This window comes from Ylistrum balloti, unplaced genomic scaffold, assembly GCF_031769215.1.
Source record: "Ylistrum balloti isolate Yb309-2 unplaced genomic scaffold, AGI_CSIRO_Ybal_v1 Utg370018, whole genome shotgun sequence".
NCBI classification, from domain to species: domain Eukaryota; kingdom Metazoa; phylum Mollusca; class Bivalvia; order Pectinida; family Pectinidae; genus Ylistrum; species Ylistrum balloti.
The window spans coordinates 853931-873676 of NW_026782087.1; the positions used below are offsets into that span (position 1 = coordinate 853931).

Consider the following 19746-nt stretch of genomic DNA (forward strand, 5'->3'; position numbering starts at 1 on the left):
TTTACTTTTGTATTCAGAACTTGATAAAACACCGATATTGCTAAAGAATGTCAGGTTGACTCCGACAGTACCAGTCATTACCATGAAAACGTTCCCATTCACTTCTTTTGGAGGAGACACTTTTCATAGCTTTAGAAAGCAGTCTTACAAGTAAAGCAAAAAAAACATGCAAAAAAAATTATTATATTTAAACAAAGAAAGGAATTATTAGCAGACACCAGTAATGTTTAAAATAAATCTCTGTACATGCAGTGCATTGAGCAACACAATGTATCGGTTGTAAGATATCACATTTTGGATGTCCCAATCACAATTCAGTCATATCAATTTATCATTTGAAAATGTCTACAGAATGACAAAAGACATCAGGTTAGTCAAACCAGCAAAATCTGAATGTCTAAAGTCATTTTTGACATAGGATTAAGACCTAACATAGGGAAGGCTTGAGATAATTTACATGCTAGGACAGTTTGTCAGAGAAAGAGATCACAGCCCAATTTCCATTGATCATCCACTTCTCATCCTTGGCCTTGACTTCATCTGCCTGACCGTCCCTCAGCCCCGTCACTGTGTCACACTTTAGGGTCCTTAGAGTACACAGAGGAGCAGGCTGGAAACCCCTCAGACTCACATGGAATGGTGTAGTGAATGGCCAGGCAAGATCTCCTACCAGCTTTCTGTAGTTTAAATCCCCTTTGAGAAATAAAAAATCGCTTATGGCCAGCCGTGCATGGAGATCTGGACAACGTGTTTCCATTTCATTAAACGGAAAAGACAAAGTCCAAAAGTCATCCACACTAACTTGCCAGGTTTTATCCTCTAAGTATTGCTTCCATATATTGGCAAACTTGGACATGTGTGTATTATTTGAGGCGCATAGCTGATTGATTGTCCAATTGAAATCATAGGTAGTCACATCTGAAACAAACCATGGCATTGCTTTCACATGGAAGCAGATCTTCGATGCTAGACTTGAAGCGATGAGAAATTCAGCAAAACAAAGATCTGTCATCAATTCAAACCCTGCATTATCCAGAATGATGTCAACACAGGCAGGATGACCTTTAGTGACCTTGATTCGTTGTAGGCAAGTTAACACTGCTTCTGAGTTGTCTACTAGGATGTTAGGTTCAAACATTTGTAGCTGATCAAGAGGTGAGGATGTCTGTGCCACATCTTGACCAGCAGATATGGACAGGTCACATTTGTTCCCCCACAAAGATACCTGTAAGTAGAAAAAACACTCAGTAAATCAAAGTCAAATGTTCAAACTGAGTTGGATTCCCAACAATGACACCAATAAATGAAACTTTTTTAATCAGCATCAAGAACATTAGCTTTTTATACGCCTGTCGAAAGACGGACGTATTATGGTATGGCGCTGTCCGTCCGTCCGGCATAAACTTTTATTTGTCTGGAGATCTCCTCCTACATTTTTCAGCCAATCTTTATGACACTTGGTAGGCTTAATCACCATGATATGAAATTGTGTTTTCCTGAACAGGGTTTTGATCAGACGATTTGAATAAGAGTTATGCTGTTTTGGATATTCACGGGCGTATTTTGTTCCGCTTTGCGGTACTCTTGTTCTTGTGATAAAATCTGGTAAGGCAGTAATTTAAGGCACATATTCCCCATCCAAGGTTCATATATTATATGTCCCTGTTTACATTGGTAATGTATTTTTTTTCAGGTGGTGAAAACTCGAATGCAACACTCAGATGTGAAGTTGTAATGAATTCCTTCAAATTGTCAAATTTTTAAAATAATGAATTAGATTTTTATTGAAAAAATTCAAAATCTATTTGATTTTTTGTTCTTCAGATATAAAGCATTTTAATCCTGGACTGGATTTTGGGACTGGAACCAGCTTTAGCGTACGATAATCGTTGGCGACATAAAAGAAAGATGGGAGTTGTTGTTAAAGAAAGTGATGGGGAATTTCTACAATGTTCAAGACATAACAACATCAACGGCCATTCTGTGTGGACATGGTCATGGGTGCTCTATACCACCAAAAGCATAAATTTCACAATTTCGGGATAGTTATTGAGGTACCAATTAGTGAGGAGAGGATGTTTCAAACAGACCGGAAATGTCCGCCTAGCCATTTATATATATATATTTCAAAAGTCAGGTCATAACTTGGTCAATACTTGGCCAATCTCATTCAAATACTCGTTAGAGAGATAAAAAAAATTCACTTCAAGGTAATGTATGTATTACAAAGATCTCTAGCCCTTTGAATATAAAAAAAAAAATTAAAAACTAGAAATTGTTAACAATTTGGCGGGCTTTTCACTTCTTTGGCGACAAGTTGACTGGAAGTTGACATTTTTCCTGATAACGATATATGAGAAAGGTTCCTTGTTTGTAAGTCTCTACAACATATCCAAAGATGAACTTTGAATCTTGAAACGTTAAGGAGATATAACTACATAATAACGAAGAAATACACTTTTTAAAGGTTCAAACATATTTGACCCCTGTGACCTTGAATGTCAGTCAAGGTTATTCATATTTGCAAGCCTTATAATGTAACATCTGATGATCAATATATCACCAATATTAGTTCTCTAGACCTTGTGAGACTTGACAAGAAGATTGTTGAACACTGGTACCCTATTTTGTATATTTGAACTTTGACCCCATTAAGAAACCGGAAGTTGACATTTTGAGGGAAGTTTTCCTTATGACAATCACTAGGAAGTCTGCACAGAAGGTTTATAATCAATTTTCATCATTGCATGCCTTCTAGAAATTGAGAAACTTTCATTTAACGATTTTTAGTTAATTGACATCTGTGACCTTGAAAGTGGGTCAAGGTCATTTATATTATCAAACTTTGTTGTCGGTTACATATCCTTCCTGTATATGAAATATCAAGCATCTAGACCTTCCAGAACTTGAGAAGAAGTTTTTTCAAAGATTGGTACCCTAAATAGCTCTTTCCCAGTTTTTGCCTTACCGAAAACCGGAAGTTGAACTTTTAAGGAAGTTTTTCTTATGACAATCAATAGGAAGTGTCTACAGAAGGTTTATAATCAATTTTCATCATTGTGTGCCTTCTAGAAAGTGAGAAACTGTCATTTAACGAGTTTTACTTAATTGACCTCTGTGACCTTGAAAGTGGGTCAAGGTCATTCATAATATCAAACTTTGTTGCCAGTTACATATGCTTCTTATATGTGAAATATCAAGCCTCTAGGCCATCCAGAACTAGAGAAGAAGTTTTTCAAAGATTGGTACCCTTAATAGCACTTTTCAACTTTGACCTCCTACCGCAAACCGGAAGTTGAATTTGAGGTACGTTTCTCTTATATCACTCGACAGGAAATGTCCACAAAATATTTATGTCCAAAGTTGAAGACTTTCGGCAGCTTAACAAAGGAGAAATTACCATTTAACGATTTTTACATAATTGACTCCTGTGACCTTGAAAGTGGGTCAAGGTCATTTATATTAACAAACCTGATAGATAATTGATCAGACATCTTACACATGAAATATCAAGACTCTAGGCTTTGCAAAACTTGAGAAGAAGTTTGTCAAAGTTTGTAACCCGAAATTGCAGTTTTCAACTTTGACCCCTACCAGAAACCGGAAGTTCACCATTTATCTAAATTTTTTTTTCTGACGAAATATGTTTGCAGGGTTATGTTTATGAACTGCTTTAAGCTTAAGTCAATAGCTTGGGCCGTTATTGAGTTACAGCCAATTAGGTAAAATCGGATATGACGTCATGGCGGCCATTTTGTTTTTCTGATGATTTTGTAAATGACACTAAATGGTAGAGGACATCGGGGGAAACCTTTCTGATATAAATTATTCCAAAAAAAGCCCGTTGGTAAAGATCTAGATCGAGTTTTTCCAAATTGTCGGCATTTTTAAAAGATCAAAGGAAATTTTCAAAATGGCATACAACGGAAGTGATAAACGTTACAGAAAAACTAAAATCACTAAATTCATCGGAAGGACATTCTGCATCGATGTGTTAAAGAAATTTTCAAGAAAAATCAAAATTGAAAAAAAAAATTTGTTTTCAAATTTTCAAATTGGGGTATTGACATATTTTGTATTATAATGGCATGGGGAAAAGTTAGATAAGGAAATTGTCTACAAATAACATAATTTGACGAACTCTGTACACTCAACGGTTTTCGAGTTACGGCCGTTTTAAAGTTTTTAACTTATGACGTCATAGCGGCCATATTGGATTTTTGACCTACTTAAAAAAATCTGCATCGTCACCTTCCAGTATGTACCTATAACATAGTCAATACATATTAGGTGTGGTCTTTACCGTTTAAAAGATTACGAACCCACAAAGTTCGCAAGAAAAATAATAATAATAATAATAATAATAATGATAAGAAACATAACAAAAACAATAGGGCTTTTCACCATTTCACCAAATGGTGAAAAGCCCTAAAAATGCTCAGTTTTCCCTTCCCTTGTCACTATAATACATATATATGGCCCATGGGAGATAATTCATCAGTATGGTGTTTACTACCCTGATATGTATATTTACAGGTTAAAATCATGGAGAACCCAAGATGTAGTTATTCCATAGAAATACATGTATCAGTACCTAATGAAGTATGACTTCCTCTTGTTATGGCCTTATCACATTAATTATCCTCAAGAACAATTATTGCATTGATAATTCTAGAAAACTCTCCATCAAATGGCAGGACTTTCCCCATGTTACAGCCTAAGCCAACTGATAATTCTACAGAATACTCCATCAAATGGCAGGACTTTCCCCATGTTACAGCCTAAGCCAACTGATAATTCTACAGAATACTCCATCAAATGGCATGACTTTCCCCATGTTACAGCCTAAGCCAACTGATAATTCTAGAAAACACTCTATCAAAATTGTTACAGCCTAAGCCAACTGATAATTCTACAGAATACTCCATCAAATGGCAGGACTTTCCCCATGTTACAGCCTAAGCCAACTGATAATTCTACAGAATACTCCATCAAATGGCATGACTTTCCCCATGTTACAGCCTAAGCCAACTGATAATTCTAGAAAACACTCTATCAAATGGCAGGACTTTCCCCATGTTACAGCCTAAGCCAACTGATAATTCTACAGAATACTCCATCAAATGGCAGGACTTTCCCCATGTTACAGCCTAAGCCAACTGATAATTCTACAGAATACTCCATCAAATGGCAGGACTTTCCCCATGTTACAGCCTAAGCCAACTGATAATTCTACAGAATACTCCATCAAATGGCATGACTTTCCCCATGTTACAGCCTAAGCCAACTGATAATTCTAGAAAACACTCTATCAAATGTTGTGAGTTTACCCTGTTATGACTTTGTTGCATGTTGATACTTACTTTGAGAAAATTTTCAAATAGATGTTTTAAATCCACTTGTTGTCCTGATTTCAATTCTGCTACAACATTGTGAAGGTGTTCCATTAGCACAAGTATGGCTTGTTGAGAATCAAAAAACGATTTCTCCTTCTGATCACGAAACACATCAAAATCCTTCAATGTTTTGCTGGAAATAAATATTTCAAAATGTAATTTCAATGTAACGGTAGATGTAATATATCACTATATTGTTAGTGTTGGTGTTTTATTGATAAATCTTGTTAACGCACACATGGCAAATTGACAAATATAAATACATTATCATTAAATTGCCACCTCAATGTCTTAAATCCAGTGCTCTACTGAAACAAGTGGTCAGAAGTCTTTACTGCAAATACAGAAATTTAATCAATTTGCTTTTTTCCACTGCATGTTCACATGTCTAAAGTAGACAATCATCTTAAAATGTTTACCATAGCTCTGCTGCCTCTTGAACTCTGCGATACATATAGCATTCTACATACAGCCATGGTGACTCAAACCATCTTGGAGGGGTTCCTGTGTTTGTAATAATTTCCGTCAGGTAATCATTCCATACTGATACATCAGTGCGGCCATCTTGGATCGGAACTACAGGTTTGTCAGTTTGAACTTCATTCCGTAGCTTTGCAATATAGCCAGCAAGTGATTTCAAATCTTCTGTCCCTTCCTGTATCAGAAAATTAATTCCGCATGTTTTTGATCTTAAATTAGATTTAATGAGAGTCAGGAAAAAACTCAACATTTTTACAAAATCACCAGAAATACACTGACCACTTATGAATATATTTTTGGCAAAACAAACTATTTTAAAATGTTTAAGATTGAAATTAAAAAATAACTTTCACATTTAAATTTCAATAATGCAGTGTCTCGAAGTGTATATCCTAAAATTAACTAAATATCAAAAATCTTTTTCTATAGTCCAGCTTTACTGTTCAGACCGATAAAAATTGTATAAGGTCTTTATCTAACCAGTAAAATCTAAACTAGAAGGCTAAATAAATCACTTATTTGGCATACAAACAGACTTACTTCTTTACTAAATATTGGCTAGCACTTTCAATAACTTATTACACTTACACTTAGTCCTCATAGATTTTTGGGGTTTTTTTTAAAGAAAATATGAAGTTTCTTCTTTTCAAATATCCTCCAATTATCATTAATGTGTACTACAATTGTTGAAGTAAATAAAACAAGTCATTACAAAAGATATGTATATACAGTAATTACTTTAAAGGTCGTATGCAATTTAAAAACAAATCATCATCATAAGTAATTGGTTCATCCTGCTTAATGTTCTTGTGTTCTGTGACATGGCACTTCGTATGCTTACCAGAACGTATTTGTATTTCAGTTTTCAATGTCACTGCAAAAAAGTATATGAGAGATACATTGGACTTATATAATGGTGAATTTAAATTTCTATGACGTACCTCACCATGTGACTCTTTAATTTTTCCCTTTAACCTGTAAACACTGTCTGCAATCTTGGACAAGATCACAGGAAGCCTGTCCTTTATGGTTAGGTATGCAAAAGAACTGAAATAAGATTTAATAAACAGGTGTAAACAAGATGTACACGTATGTGATCATTTTCTCACTTAGCAAATATTTCATTATTATTATTTCATAATTGCGCAAGTTGGGTGGGCTTATTTCAGAGCATGGGCTTGAGACCGCTAAAAATACAGTGGCCAACCGTTCGTTATATTTTATGACCCATCTCAGCAGATATCATTTATACTCAGGAAGATCAGAGACCTCTAGATATCATTTATACTCAGGGAGATCAGAGACCTCTAGATATCATTTATACTCAGGAAGATCAGAGACCTCTAGATCTTCGTAGCATTATGTTGATCGTAATACATATATGTAAGCTAATACACGTGAATCATCAATGATAAGATCCTGTTTGATGACTTTGTAGATTTTTTACATAAAATTTCATCATATTGTATAAAAGTCCGTGGTAACTACCCATTCAAACAATTAAAAATATGTAAAATATCATATAAATTCAAGTACAAGTTTACATGTTAGTTTATGTATTGGTAACAAACGTTTTATCTTTCGCTGAAAGGGGAGACGCCTCCGTAATCCTGTTCATCGCTTTGGTTGTTTCTTTCGTCTAGCTCTCTTCGATGTACTGGTGACGCTTATATAATTCCTGTTTAATTACCCATATGAACTAAACGTTTGTTCCGTTAGGATCACGCACGCCGGCTACTTCCTGTTTGAAAATCACGATGTAAACAAAACGTGCAGACGTCTGTAAATGCCCTAAAATGGAATTAACGACAAGGGCGTTGCATGATTATCCACAATATTTGGAGGAATGTGCAGATATTCTAAATGAAGAGTGGCCACGAAGTAAAGCGGCGAGGTATCGTATTTAAGGTGGTATTTAACCGCCCTCACCATGAACAGTAGAAAAAATTTAGCCCAGTCAGACTGATGATATGAAATGATACACATTTTCAAACAGTTCATTCTACAGAACCATGAGGTATACAAACATGATGTTTGAGTAGGGGAGTATCAGTCTTTTTCATTATGATATTGACCTATTTTCAAGACACCTTGTCAAATTTTGATATTAAAGACTAATAGTTAAAGAATGAAGGACTGTTAGGCTTCTGTTTTATTTTCGATAACTTTAAACATATATATAATATGCATGTATAATGATTTGACAATTTACATGCCCATACTGTTGTTATTAGTTCATTGATCATATAATATACATTTTTAGTGTTTTAAAATATAAGCTGTATGTTGGAGAAGGCGAAGGATACTGCAAGTGACAAGCCATTTTGTCTTTCTGTCCAAAGACTTAAATTGCAAGTCATTGACCATGTGTTGTATTTATGCTGCAACACTGACGCTGTGCTGAATTGCTTTGAGTGGAAATATAGTTCCACACTTCAATGGATGTATAGAAAGCAACTTTTTGAATTTTATGGACATATTGCATCAAAATCATAATGTCGTTACCATGTCAATAAAAGTACCTCCTGAATATGGCTGCTTGGCCTGAAAATTTAAGCAAACTACCATGTTGATTTCCATCTTTTTCAATATACATATTTAGATATATGGTTAGTGAACATACATTTGTTTTCAGACTGCACAGTCTGCAGAAGTCAAATGAGAAATTCCCAATTTGCCTAGTACTGGTCAGCAAAGAGGATGGAAAAGAGCAACTCTTGGGTCACAGCAAACTATCCATTGTATATGGAAAGGAGAACTGTTGTCTTATAGAATCGGGTAAGAATAGCATTGATAAATGGAATTTTCTGAGTTTAATCTTTTTCTTTAATCCAAGAACATTGTATCAATCATTCATCTTTGATAATCCAGGGGTTACAGTAACTTTCACTCCTGCATCCCTGGAACATGTCATTGCAAAATTGAAGGTTTCATATGGACATATTGTGGACAAGACGAAAATACTAATTTAATCCTTTTATGTACATCAAAGGAATCTGAAGGTTGCATAACGGTATATTGTAATGGCTTTGAAGTTGGGTGTTGTTCCTTTTTTGTAATCTTCAAAAGGGGTGTATTAGCTTGTGTTTGGTCAGTTTTTTCTTCCTGGAACCAATCATATTTATTCGCTTGTGCCTTCAGTTTTACCATGACATGTTCCCATGGTGCAGAAAGCGAAAGTGATCATAACTCCTGGAATATCGAGGATGTACGTCATTATGCCCTTCATTGTGTGTTCATTAGACAATATCAAGCTCCTGGCTCTTCAGCAACAAAAAAAGATGCCTTATATACTTATATATTGTTCATAGAGTGATTTACATATGTTCAATCTTACCTGGTTCAATATCATAGTAAAAAGTTTTTACACCCCTGCTAAAAAAGGGAAGTTATGCATTAATCACTTTGAGCATGAGTTTATGCATGAATTCCTCTGTATGTCCGTGAGTTCAGGGCCCGTATTCATGAAATCGTTCTCATGCTTCAGCAGAGAATGGTGTCAGGAATACGGATGTGATAAATTTGAGTACCAGATATAAGCCTGAAAAGACCTTGTTCTCACCATAACATCAAACCAACAAGGTCTTCACCTGATTAGATTTTGGTAAAAGTTGTCAAGGTTGAAGATCAGTGGCTATTTTATATAAGTTCTCCTGATTGTACACATTTAATTTTTACAACATCATCAGTAAGTTAGGGAGAGTTCTCAAATTTCATGTAGATTTCATTTGCTTCTAAGTTTTGAACACCAGATGGCAATCTTTGATTTTAATAGTTCACATTAATAATCCACTTTTTCTCGGATCCAGTCCCATCTTTCTCATTTAACTTAACGGATATGTGCTTAAGTTTCATGATTAAATTGAGTGACAGTTTGAATGTGTTTTGGCACTTACACAAAAAAGTGCTTGAAGAATCTTTTTTCGGTATCACACCGGTATATTTCTCTCAATCTTTAGTTGGGAGTCTACACGACAATCAGCATGTATAATTTTAGGATTTCACGAAGACAGATACTCATAGCTATTGATAGAAATGTAGAAAATATATGGTTTTACAGTAGATGTTTTAGTTATAAAATATGTATACATGTCTAAAATTAGAGTTAAAACCAGGATGATCAGAAATGGTGAGCAGTTATTATATATTTAAAGCATTTTTCCTGTTTTTTTTAAGTTTGTGTGAGAAAGAATCTTAGAGGAAAAGGATATGGGAGAGCAATGATGGAAGAATCAGAAAAGTATGCCAAAGGGTTTGTATTTTCACATTTATTGCAGCTTTTAATTTTTCAAATATTTGTGAGCTCTTCATTTTCTTATTGATGTTATATAAAATTGTAGATTTTTCTTCAGTTATGAAAATCACCATCATGCTTTAGCACTAGATTTTGTAATGGACAAGTCTTTATATATATATAACTAAAAAATGTTAGAACATTCCACAGCATCAGATTAATCAAATCAGTGTGCTTGGAAATACATCATGATGAAATTAATTAAAAACATTCATCTGAAAATCAAGTTCATCCGTGACATTGTAGAAAATGTCTTGTGAAAGAGTTGTATGTCCTTGTCTTAAATATTAAATCATATGGTACAGCTGCTGATCATGTGATGTTTTTGTTTACAGTCGCGGCTACTGCACCATGTACTTGACCACTCATGATAAACAGAACTTCTATAAACATTTGAACTACACCTTTTGTGATCCAGTCATCAGTTTTGGTGCTGATCCTAAACTTATACCAGACCATCTAGTAAGACTCAAACTTTTTCTTTCATGTCTTATTTCTATTAAATATTTCTCAAATCGTAAAAGAAAAGTGGTCGTAGACATAAGGAAATAAAGCTAAATGGTTCACAAAATTACAGTTAAAGGGGAATACTTGAATCAGGTTACCGCCAGACAACAAGAGTAAAATCCCTTATTCATAATGTATCATAAAATTTGGTAAACATGATCATTGGTTATTGATTTATTTATTTTTTTATGTTTTTCTTCAGAGTTATGTCCCTTCTATAACATCTACTGTTTCTTATTTTCCAGTTAAAACAGCTGACAGCTGCAACCTTGAGACCTCAAGAGAAGGATCAAGAAACGACAGATAAACAGAATAATGCATCAACAGATGAACATAGGACAAACATACCATCCCCACCTGCTGCCCAACCACCCCCACCACCCCCACCACCTCCCACGGCCCCACAACCTCCACCTCCCACTGCCCCTCCACCTCCTCCTCCACCTCCACCTCCCACTGCAGGGAACAATAAACCTGTTTTGGGTCGACCAGAGGTCGTGAAATGGGACCCTAGACAAATATCCTGGATGAAGAAGGATATAAGTTGATATGCTTTTAGGTGCTGTGAATACTCCTAATTTCTGACACATACGACATGTGTTATACCTTTGAATGTGCAATACCAATATTTTGATAATCATCACCACATTCTATATTACATACATGTATGTGTTTATGAAATTAACATCTGGTCTATACTGATTGGTGTGATTAATGGAATATTTCATCCCCTTCGGGAAGAGATATAGGGGAGAGGCTTGCAGAGAGATTGCCAGCTTAGGATTCAATTCCGGATGATTGAGAACTCACCAAAGCTTACCCTCAAGATGATGAATTACTATTTTTCTTTTACTGTTTTGGATTTCTGTACATGTGATGTTGATACAAGGAGAAGCATGGATACACCTGTAAAAGAAAATGCTATGTACATCCGATAAAAAAATAATGTTACACTGAAGTTTTCCTGACACAGTTTACCTACAGGAACTTTTCCACATATGGTATATAAGATGGGCATGTTTGTGTAAGTTGCAAGTTTAACATTTCATTTGAGTGATGATCCCATTTATTCTCCAGATCTATTTTATTACATCAGTTTTGAATACACAAGATGCACAATACCGCCCAGATTTGTCTTGATTACACTTGTCATTATGTCAATGAAAATTCAGCATGCCGACCGTCAGTTCTTAATAAACTGTGAGGGAATTCATTCCCAATTTAACAAAGTTTTCAGTCTTGATCGTTGGTTTGTTGAATGGATGTGAAATCTGGGTCGACTGAAAAATCAAAAGGTTGATGTCCAATGATGTGCTTTGTGAACCTGCCAGCTTACTGATATTTAATCTCACTTAGGGTTTAATTCTGTAAATCATCTCTGTGCGAATCGTCAATTCATCTCACAGGATGGAAGTATGACAGACCAAGGGTCTAGTATGCATATTATGTTTAAAACACAAGCTATGGGTTCAGGTTTTTAGCCAGTCATCATCTGATAGTGAGCTATTCAAATCGCCCCATGTCCATTGTCTGTGCGTAAAACCATTTTTCCTATTGTTAATTGTTTAGAAAAAGAAGATGAATCTTTCTCCAATTCCATGTGTAGGTGCCTCTTGGTCAGTAGTTATGCTTTTGAACTTGGCACTGAGCAGAATAACAAGTTGTTGACAAGCAGCTACCTTGGATTTTGACAATAAAGGATTGTTATCTCTATTTCTGGAGAAGTACTTGATGGATTTCGCTTAAATTTTGCCTGCAGATTTCTCTTGGTCCCTAGTTGTACTTGTGCGATTTTAGGATTGATCAGAAAAACAAAATGGCCACAAAGTCATCTTTGATTCTGATTATGCAGTTCATCAGTATTTCTAGAGAGGTACTGAATGGATCTTTCTCAATTGAATGTTACTCTTGGTCCCTCATTGTGCCAATTTGATTTTTAGACTGATCACAAAAAACATATGGCAGACTGGTGGCCATTTTGATTTGACAAAAGTTTGTTATCACAGTTTTTAAGAGAAATAGTTGAAGGATCTTTCTCAAATTTCATACGTATGTTCCTCTGTCCTTTGTTGTGCTAATTTGATATGTGGGCTGATCACAAAAAAAACAAATGGCAGGCTGGTGGCCATCTTGGAATATGATAACAAAAGTTTGCTATCTAATGAAGATCTAAGGATGGTGGGCACTAAGATCTCTCTGTGATCTTTTGTTGTCATTTCTCTACATGTATGCTTGTAAATAGTGCGATAAATGTATACTGGAGTATGTCCAAAGGGTTTAAACTATCGGGGTATGTAACAGGGTTGTAACTTACAGGATATGTAACTAGTTAAAAACAAACCTTCAAAGATGTCAACATTTCTGGATGAAGATCTATGAGACTCATATAAGACTATCTGTATGCCATATTTTACTGGCTTTAATATTCTACCAAATGTTGAATGCAATGTTCAATAAAGTCAGAAGGCAAACCGAGATTCAGTTTTATTTCATAACACCAGTAAAATTTCAGAAAACAAATATGTAAATATAGGTAAGTGTAAATATAATTCATGTGTGAAGGAAGACATTCAATTCATCATGTTGATCAATTTGTGATAGCCTGATCATCTGACACAACAAAAGATCAAACTGGAATCTTATTATTCATCTTTATACTTATAAATATGTGGTTTGTTTAAAAGCATAAATCTCCTCTCTAACATTTTGTACAGTCAAACCTACTTGTATGTTATATACTGTTGACTCTTAGTCTTAGCTCTTTGTCTTCATCATACCCTGCCATTACTTGGAGTGATATGGTTAAAACAGACAAGATTTTTCAAATTGTGTTTTCTGCAACATATGCGTCATGTCTCAACACATTTCATTTATCACTTATCGGTATTCAGTGACAACCTCTCCCATCCCCCTCCCCTCCCCCTCTAAATTAATTTGCCTTTCAGTAAGCACACAATTAATCTGATTATTTTTTCTTGCACTGTTACTCTCTGCAAACATAGGATCTGATAACATCCAATAAGGGGTCATGTTTTGGTGACTTTTTGCATTAGCCAATCAAATTAACACTTACAGAATCTTGGAACTAATGAAAGTAGTCGAAATAGCTTGATTAACCCTATTTCTGCATTTAGAATTTCATCAAATCAAGTTTTATATACATATTGTGGCAAAATTTCTGCATTTAGAATTTCATCACATCAAGTTTGTATACATATTGTGGCAAAATGCCAAGTGATATATCAAATTTACAATAAAGACAATTTGTCATACCTCTGAAACAAATATCGTGGAAACGTCACCAGAACATGACCTAATGTGGGATGTTGTCAGATCCTTCATTTAGCAGACAGGGAATAAGAATGTACATTTTTATTAGATCAGCACACAATTCACTTTTTTGTCAAAAATGGTATGTTACTTATATACTGAGAAGAGGTATGTTACTTGTATACTGAATCAGAAGAGGAAGTCTTAAGATTGAAGATTCTGTTTCTCTAAAAGCACCATGTAATTATACTCGTGCACATCTAGGATATATACCAATAATCACATACTTTAACCATGTATGCCATAATTTATGTGAATTTACCAATTTTCTGCAAAAAGAAAAAAAAATAGTAAGCAAAGGTGCCATGACACTTAAGGTATATGGCTATCTAGATTCTTTTGTTGAAGTTTGATCTCCTTCTCCAGTTCATACAAATGGGGATCCTCCCTGCCTGGTGCTATACACCTCATAGCTTGAGCAAGATTCAATACATAGTCAACATTTTTCCCACTAGGACCAACAGACACAAGCACTTGTTTGGCAATCTCATCAATAGGAGCTGGTCCCAAGTAATTATCATTTTCCTCTGTGGCAAGGTATAGTTCAAGATCAATCGGTAATTCTTTAGTATTTTCAGGATGAAATTTAACTGAGGTAAGACTGTATCCTCCTTTCTCTCTGAAGTTTAAATGCTCTCTGACCTTGGTCTCATCCTCCTCAGCAATTTCATATGCCACACCCCATACTTTTTCCTTCAATGAAAAAATATATGTATAAATATACAGATGTATATACAAGTTTTACATCCAGGCAAACATTTTTTTGGAAATATCTGATATTTTTCAAGAAAGCTTGAATGTCAAAATTGTCAAAATTTAGTCTGAAGCATCCTTAAAGGAATGGAGCAAAATGTGATAGAAATGGATTGTTTTCACCTCGTAGAGCCTAACAGGTGACATGGAGGAAAATCTTGCTAATATTTTAGATAAAGAAACTGACCAAATTTGTTTTTTGAATGAAAGGATTCCAATATTGCAGAGTAGGGCCCAATAGTGAAAGGTTAATCATTAAAACCTCCTTTTACACATAAAAGACTTTGCCCAAATTTTTTGAGGGCAAAGAAGGTTCAATGTTGTGTGAACTGAGGGTTTAGCTAACTGGTTGGTCAGAGAAAATAATTTTTTTTATCAAACTTGATCTGGAGAATCATTGGTGAAGGCAGCTCAATATTGTATTCATAAACAGAGGATCAAGTTTCTAGGGGGTCATGTGGAGCTTTGTAGGGGAAATAAACCAAAATATCAAGTCCTTTTAATTTGACGAAGTGAATTTTAACTTTAGTCTGCAAGGTAAATCAAAGCAAACACTATAATTCTGTTTGGATAAGAGAGGATTTAGACTCATGCATCAAATGAGTAGGACCTTATTGGAAAAATATAAATTACTTTCAACTTTCAGTCTAGGCCTGAAATTATATTTGCAAACACATAGACATTTCCATGTCTGATCCTGTTTTGTTGAAGATACCTTAGACTCTTCTGAAGCCTTCACCAGTGTCACCACTCTACCAGGCTGAAACAGATCAGATCAATGATTTTTAAATAACAGTGAATGCATCGTACAATTGATATTTTCAACATCTTTGGAACCAAGTGTCACAATTATTCTAAATTTGCTACAAAAATTCCAAAACATTGATGACTGTGCAGGACCTTTTTCCATTTTCAGTTGGCCCATTTGGCTTGGTGAACTTAGATCATTTAAGTAACTGATATATCAAAAACGGGACCACAAGGTCAATGTTGGATGTGAATGGATCTTCTACAAGATTTAAGCAAAGTTCGGTTGAAAGCTCTGAAGTTGGTACAGCAGATAAAATATGCTATAATATTTCATAAATTGGCAAGGTTTAGTCTTCCAAAAATAACTTCTAAAACAAAGTATACAGTACATATATTCCGTTCTAAGAACAACATGACAGATGCTATATAAAGATATCTGTGGGAAATACAAACATACAGATCTAAATGAAGAAAGAATCATCAGAGGCCAACTACATTTGTGTGATAGCTTCCCTCCAAAAACAAGCGTTATTTTGTGGCATATCATGCAAAACGTTTGGAAGAAAATGGATCAAAACAATAAAATAATTTGACTGGTAATTCTTGAGAATGTCTTAGTGTCCACCACTGTATGGTATCATAATAGTTATATACTGACATGTTTGAACTTTTCTCTTTTCTTTCATATTAACCTGTTTTTATTAGTTGTTATATTGAAACAGACAATATATATACAGTAAAACCCCACTTACTCAAACCTGCATTCCTCGAATACCCTGTATTCGTCGAACTGCCCGCTCGGTCCCTACCGTTTCCTTATATATTCTTTATTATAAAACCCCAGATTCCTCGAACCGCTATTCATCGAATACCCCCTTTTCGTCGAACTCATATTTATCCCCATTCCCTAAAATTACCATAGTATATTCCCATGTTTTCGTCGAACATGTAATCCACCCGTGTCACACTTGACTGCGTTAACGTGAGCTGATCGGCTCTGATCACTGCCATGTGTTTACACAGGTGTGCGACATGACAGCAGCCAATTAAGGGATTAAAAGACAGGTTTACCTACCTGTGCTGATACTTCACACCTTATGCAGTAATTTTATCATTACCTTTCTAGTACACACATGGTTTAGCTTGACTTAAAAAATTGAATATTATTGTAACAGAAGATGTCAGCGACGATGATGCCGACGAAGCCGACCAACTTCTGCTACCTTCGATGACGCAGACACTAGAGGCATTCCAGACTCTGCGACGGTACCTTGAGAGCAAGGCTGGCATTTCAGGTCAACTGTCATCTCTGTCAACCATCGGTGACGATATTCTCAAGGAACACGTCGATACGAGACTCCGTCAGTATTCAATCAGAGACTTTTTACAGTAGTTCTGGGTATTGATTCCGAAATGTGTGAGATGTTTCGCTTCTATAAGACTTCAATCAAGTGTAATTGTTCGTTAATGGATCGATGACTACTTACTATGACCAGAGACGCACCATCACGGTACAAACTATATCTCACACACGATCTACATTTTGACCAACTTCTGATTACTCGAATACCCTGTATTCCTCGAACTATTGACACAGGCCCGAGGAGTTCGACTTAGTGGGGTTTTACTGTATGTTTTACGTCTTGCATATTGTTTTCTGAAACAGACTTTAGTTCTGTGCCCACTACTGTGCAGGCATTATGCACTCATCCATTTTAATACAAATATACAATATATATGTCCCGTCGAAGCCTTCACAGGCGAAATTTAGAGTCGACACTAAATAAAACCTGAACCTACCATCCCCGACTTGTTGTGTCCCACCACTTCCTAGATTTATCATTACCCCTAGTGTGACGCCCTGCATACCCTCAGGTATCCAAGCTGTGGATGACTGCACATCACTGAACCCTAAACCACCAGCGTTGGCTCTTTCTTTGGATTTTTAATATATATGGAATATGTTTATGTATGATATGTAATAAGTATTACCAGATTTATTCTATATTTACATTGCATTGTGTTTGTTATATGTAATATATACAGTGTATGTATATATATGTTTTTTTAATAAACATCATGCATACCAGATTTATTCTATGTTTACAGCGACCTTGTCCAGGCGTGTGGTCATGTCTATATATATGGGAGAAACATGAGCATGCAGGGCAGAATCAGTTCAGATGAGAGCTTTTGGAAAAGATTTAGTTTTCGTGTGTTAATCACCAGTTATCTCAAGACCACAGTGATGGACAAGGTATTGTTTTTGTCAATGCATCTATTGTTAATATTTGTAAAGCATAATACATCCAATAAACCGAGTCATTTCCGAGTTTGGTTATTGACAGTCTCCTCCTGTCATTAGCTTGGTAACCACACTTAACAATATTGGCAGATGAACTTCCAAACAACAACATCATCCACCAACCTACATCTGAAAATGAAAAATCTCTGACCAGTGCATGTTGAGAAACAGCTGTAACAACTATCAAATCCAAATCCAAGATGGCCACTTGTTGACAATTTTCACTTTTTTTATCATTCTCAAAACTGAACATATGGAAAATAAGGCAACAGCTGAGATTTAATAAAGATTCTTTCAGCAACTTCTATTAAATGGCGATAGCCAACTGTCAAAATTGAAGATGGCGACCTGTTAGCCGTGTCTTTTTTCATGTTCAGCTTAAAACCATACCTCAACAGAACAGTGTTAATTGTCTGAGAACTAGATGACTACACAGCAGGTGGAAATAACCAACTAACCAACAATTTTTCACATAGTATATATCTATGGTTTGTTTCAGTCTGATATCCCTGTTTCAGTTTTTATGAATACATAAACAGTACATCAATAGATCAATAATCAAAATCTGTGGCTACATATAACTTCTGCTATCAGTAATAATGTCTCAGTCAGTCTCAAATATGAACATTAACATACAAATTTGAGAAAGACCATGTTTCATTTAGAAAAGTTATACTCTCAAAATCCAAGATGGCCACATGTCGGCCATTTTGTTCCTCTCTCCGACGACGAATCAAATTTAACATGCCCAAATACCAATAAGAACGACAATTAACAGTGATAACGTCTACTGTTTCAGGACGGACCACTGATGAAGGCCGACTTGAATGTATGGATGAATTTGCTAAAAAAAAAATACCTTTCCTGGTACACCCCTGTGGTCTGTGCTTCCCTGCCAAAATCGGCGTTGGTAACCTTCAATGTAGCCAACCAACTTCCGTTTGAAAGGGAAATCTACCTTCCATACGAGTGAACCATATCCATACACCCACATCCCAGCGAGTGGTTTAATATTCCGTTATGTCGAATCTCCTCTACGTGAGTCACACTGCTGCCATACGTGCGATCCACATTTTCACCACCGGATGTCTGCAAATGTTTGTTGTCGCTTATGTACTTTACAACAAACAAACAAATTAGCGAAAATATAGTAGGTGTATACGGAGACGTCTTTGGTGCATCGTACTGTAAATTGAAGCAACTGGGTTTCCGTTCCCGGCGGATATTTTTTGAAGATCTTACCACCAAACTCGAGGAAGATGTTGTCAACCAGAAACTCAATAATTTCTATTTATATTCCTGCTTTGATTTGGACGTATCTTTATTTATTATGAAATACGCTTGTATTTATACCACTGTTCATCTTTCTTGGAAAAGAAAATTCTCTTAACAAGAGAACGAAGGCGTTCTTTCGGTTTAGAAAGGGGTATGGTGATGTACAGGGTGGAAAAATTAAAAATTCTAATAGAATAATTTGTTTCAGAAGTGTTGAAGATTGGTCAAAAGCTCTGGAGTTATTTAAAATCCACAGTCAGAACCGAATACCGAAGCATATTAGCCAGTATTTCGTCTTTGGGAAGATTGGAAAATTTGTTCCGAAAAAAAATCAATCGGGAATAAATATTCACATGTCTTGTCTTGATACATTAATACAAAACGGAAAAGTAATTGAAGTGATTAAAAGAAAATCTTAATACGATTGGTTATAAACAGTTCGTGTGGTGATACTTCAGGTGACTTGATAAATACGTTTACATGTAGAACACAAAAACGAATTGATAACAAATTAATTTAATGAGAGCAACGTTAATATTATACATGCTACATGGTATGATGGAATCATGATGACATTTTTCCCCACAAATATAAAGTTGTAGATAAAAACATTGAATACGTCCACATATTTGTCTCTTAAATTGCACTTGGGGAGA

At 35.4% G+C, this 19746-nt stretch overlaps 3 protein-coding genes across 3 annotated transcripts; 1 reads left to right on the forward strand and 2 right to left on the reverse strand.

The window, feature by feature from the left end:
• LOC132548574 (damage-control phosphatase ARMT1-like) lies at positions 1–7513 on the reverse strand. The gene is made up of 5 exons (XM_060212437.1): positions 7448–7513; positions 6818–6923; positions 5816–6051; positions 5364–5529; positions 1–1225 (listed from the first exon to the last, which is right to left on the reverse strand). The coding sequence occupies exons 1-5, from the start codon at positions 7492–7494 to the stop codon at positions 461–463; spliced, it is 1320 nt and encodes a 439-aa protein (XP_060068420.1). The 5' UTR covers positions 7495–7513; the 3' UTR covers positions 1–460.
• A 114-nt stretch (positions 7514–7627) lies between these two features.
• On the forward strand, positions 7628–11907 carry LOC132548575 (N-alpha-acetyltransferase 80-like). Its single transcript, XM_060212438.1, has 5 exons — positions 7628–7770; positions 8512–8654; positions 10053–10128; positions 10506–10632; positions 10923–11907. Exons 1-5 carry the CDS (start codon positions 7673–7675, stop codon positions 11223–11225), a joined length of 747 nt encoding a protein of 248 aa, XP_060068421.1. The 5' UTR covers positions 7628–7672; the 3' UTR covers positions 11226–11907.
• Positions 11908–13149: 1242 nt separating this feature from the next.
• LOC132548577 (putative glutathione-specific gamma-glutamylcyclotransferase 2) lies at positions 13150–18943 on the reverse strand. The gene is made up of 3 exons (XM_060212439.1): positions 18675–18943; positions 15476–15520; positions 13150–14700 (listed from the first exon to the last, which is right to left on the reverse strand). Exons 1-3 carry the CDS (start codon positions 18807–18809, stop codon positions 14320–14322), a joined length of 561 nt encoding a protein of 186 aa, XP_060068422.1. The 5' UTR covers positions 18810–18943; the 3' UTR covers positions 13150–14319.
• Between the last annotated feature and the right edge of the window lie 803 nt (positions 18944–19746).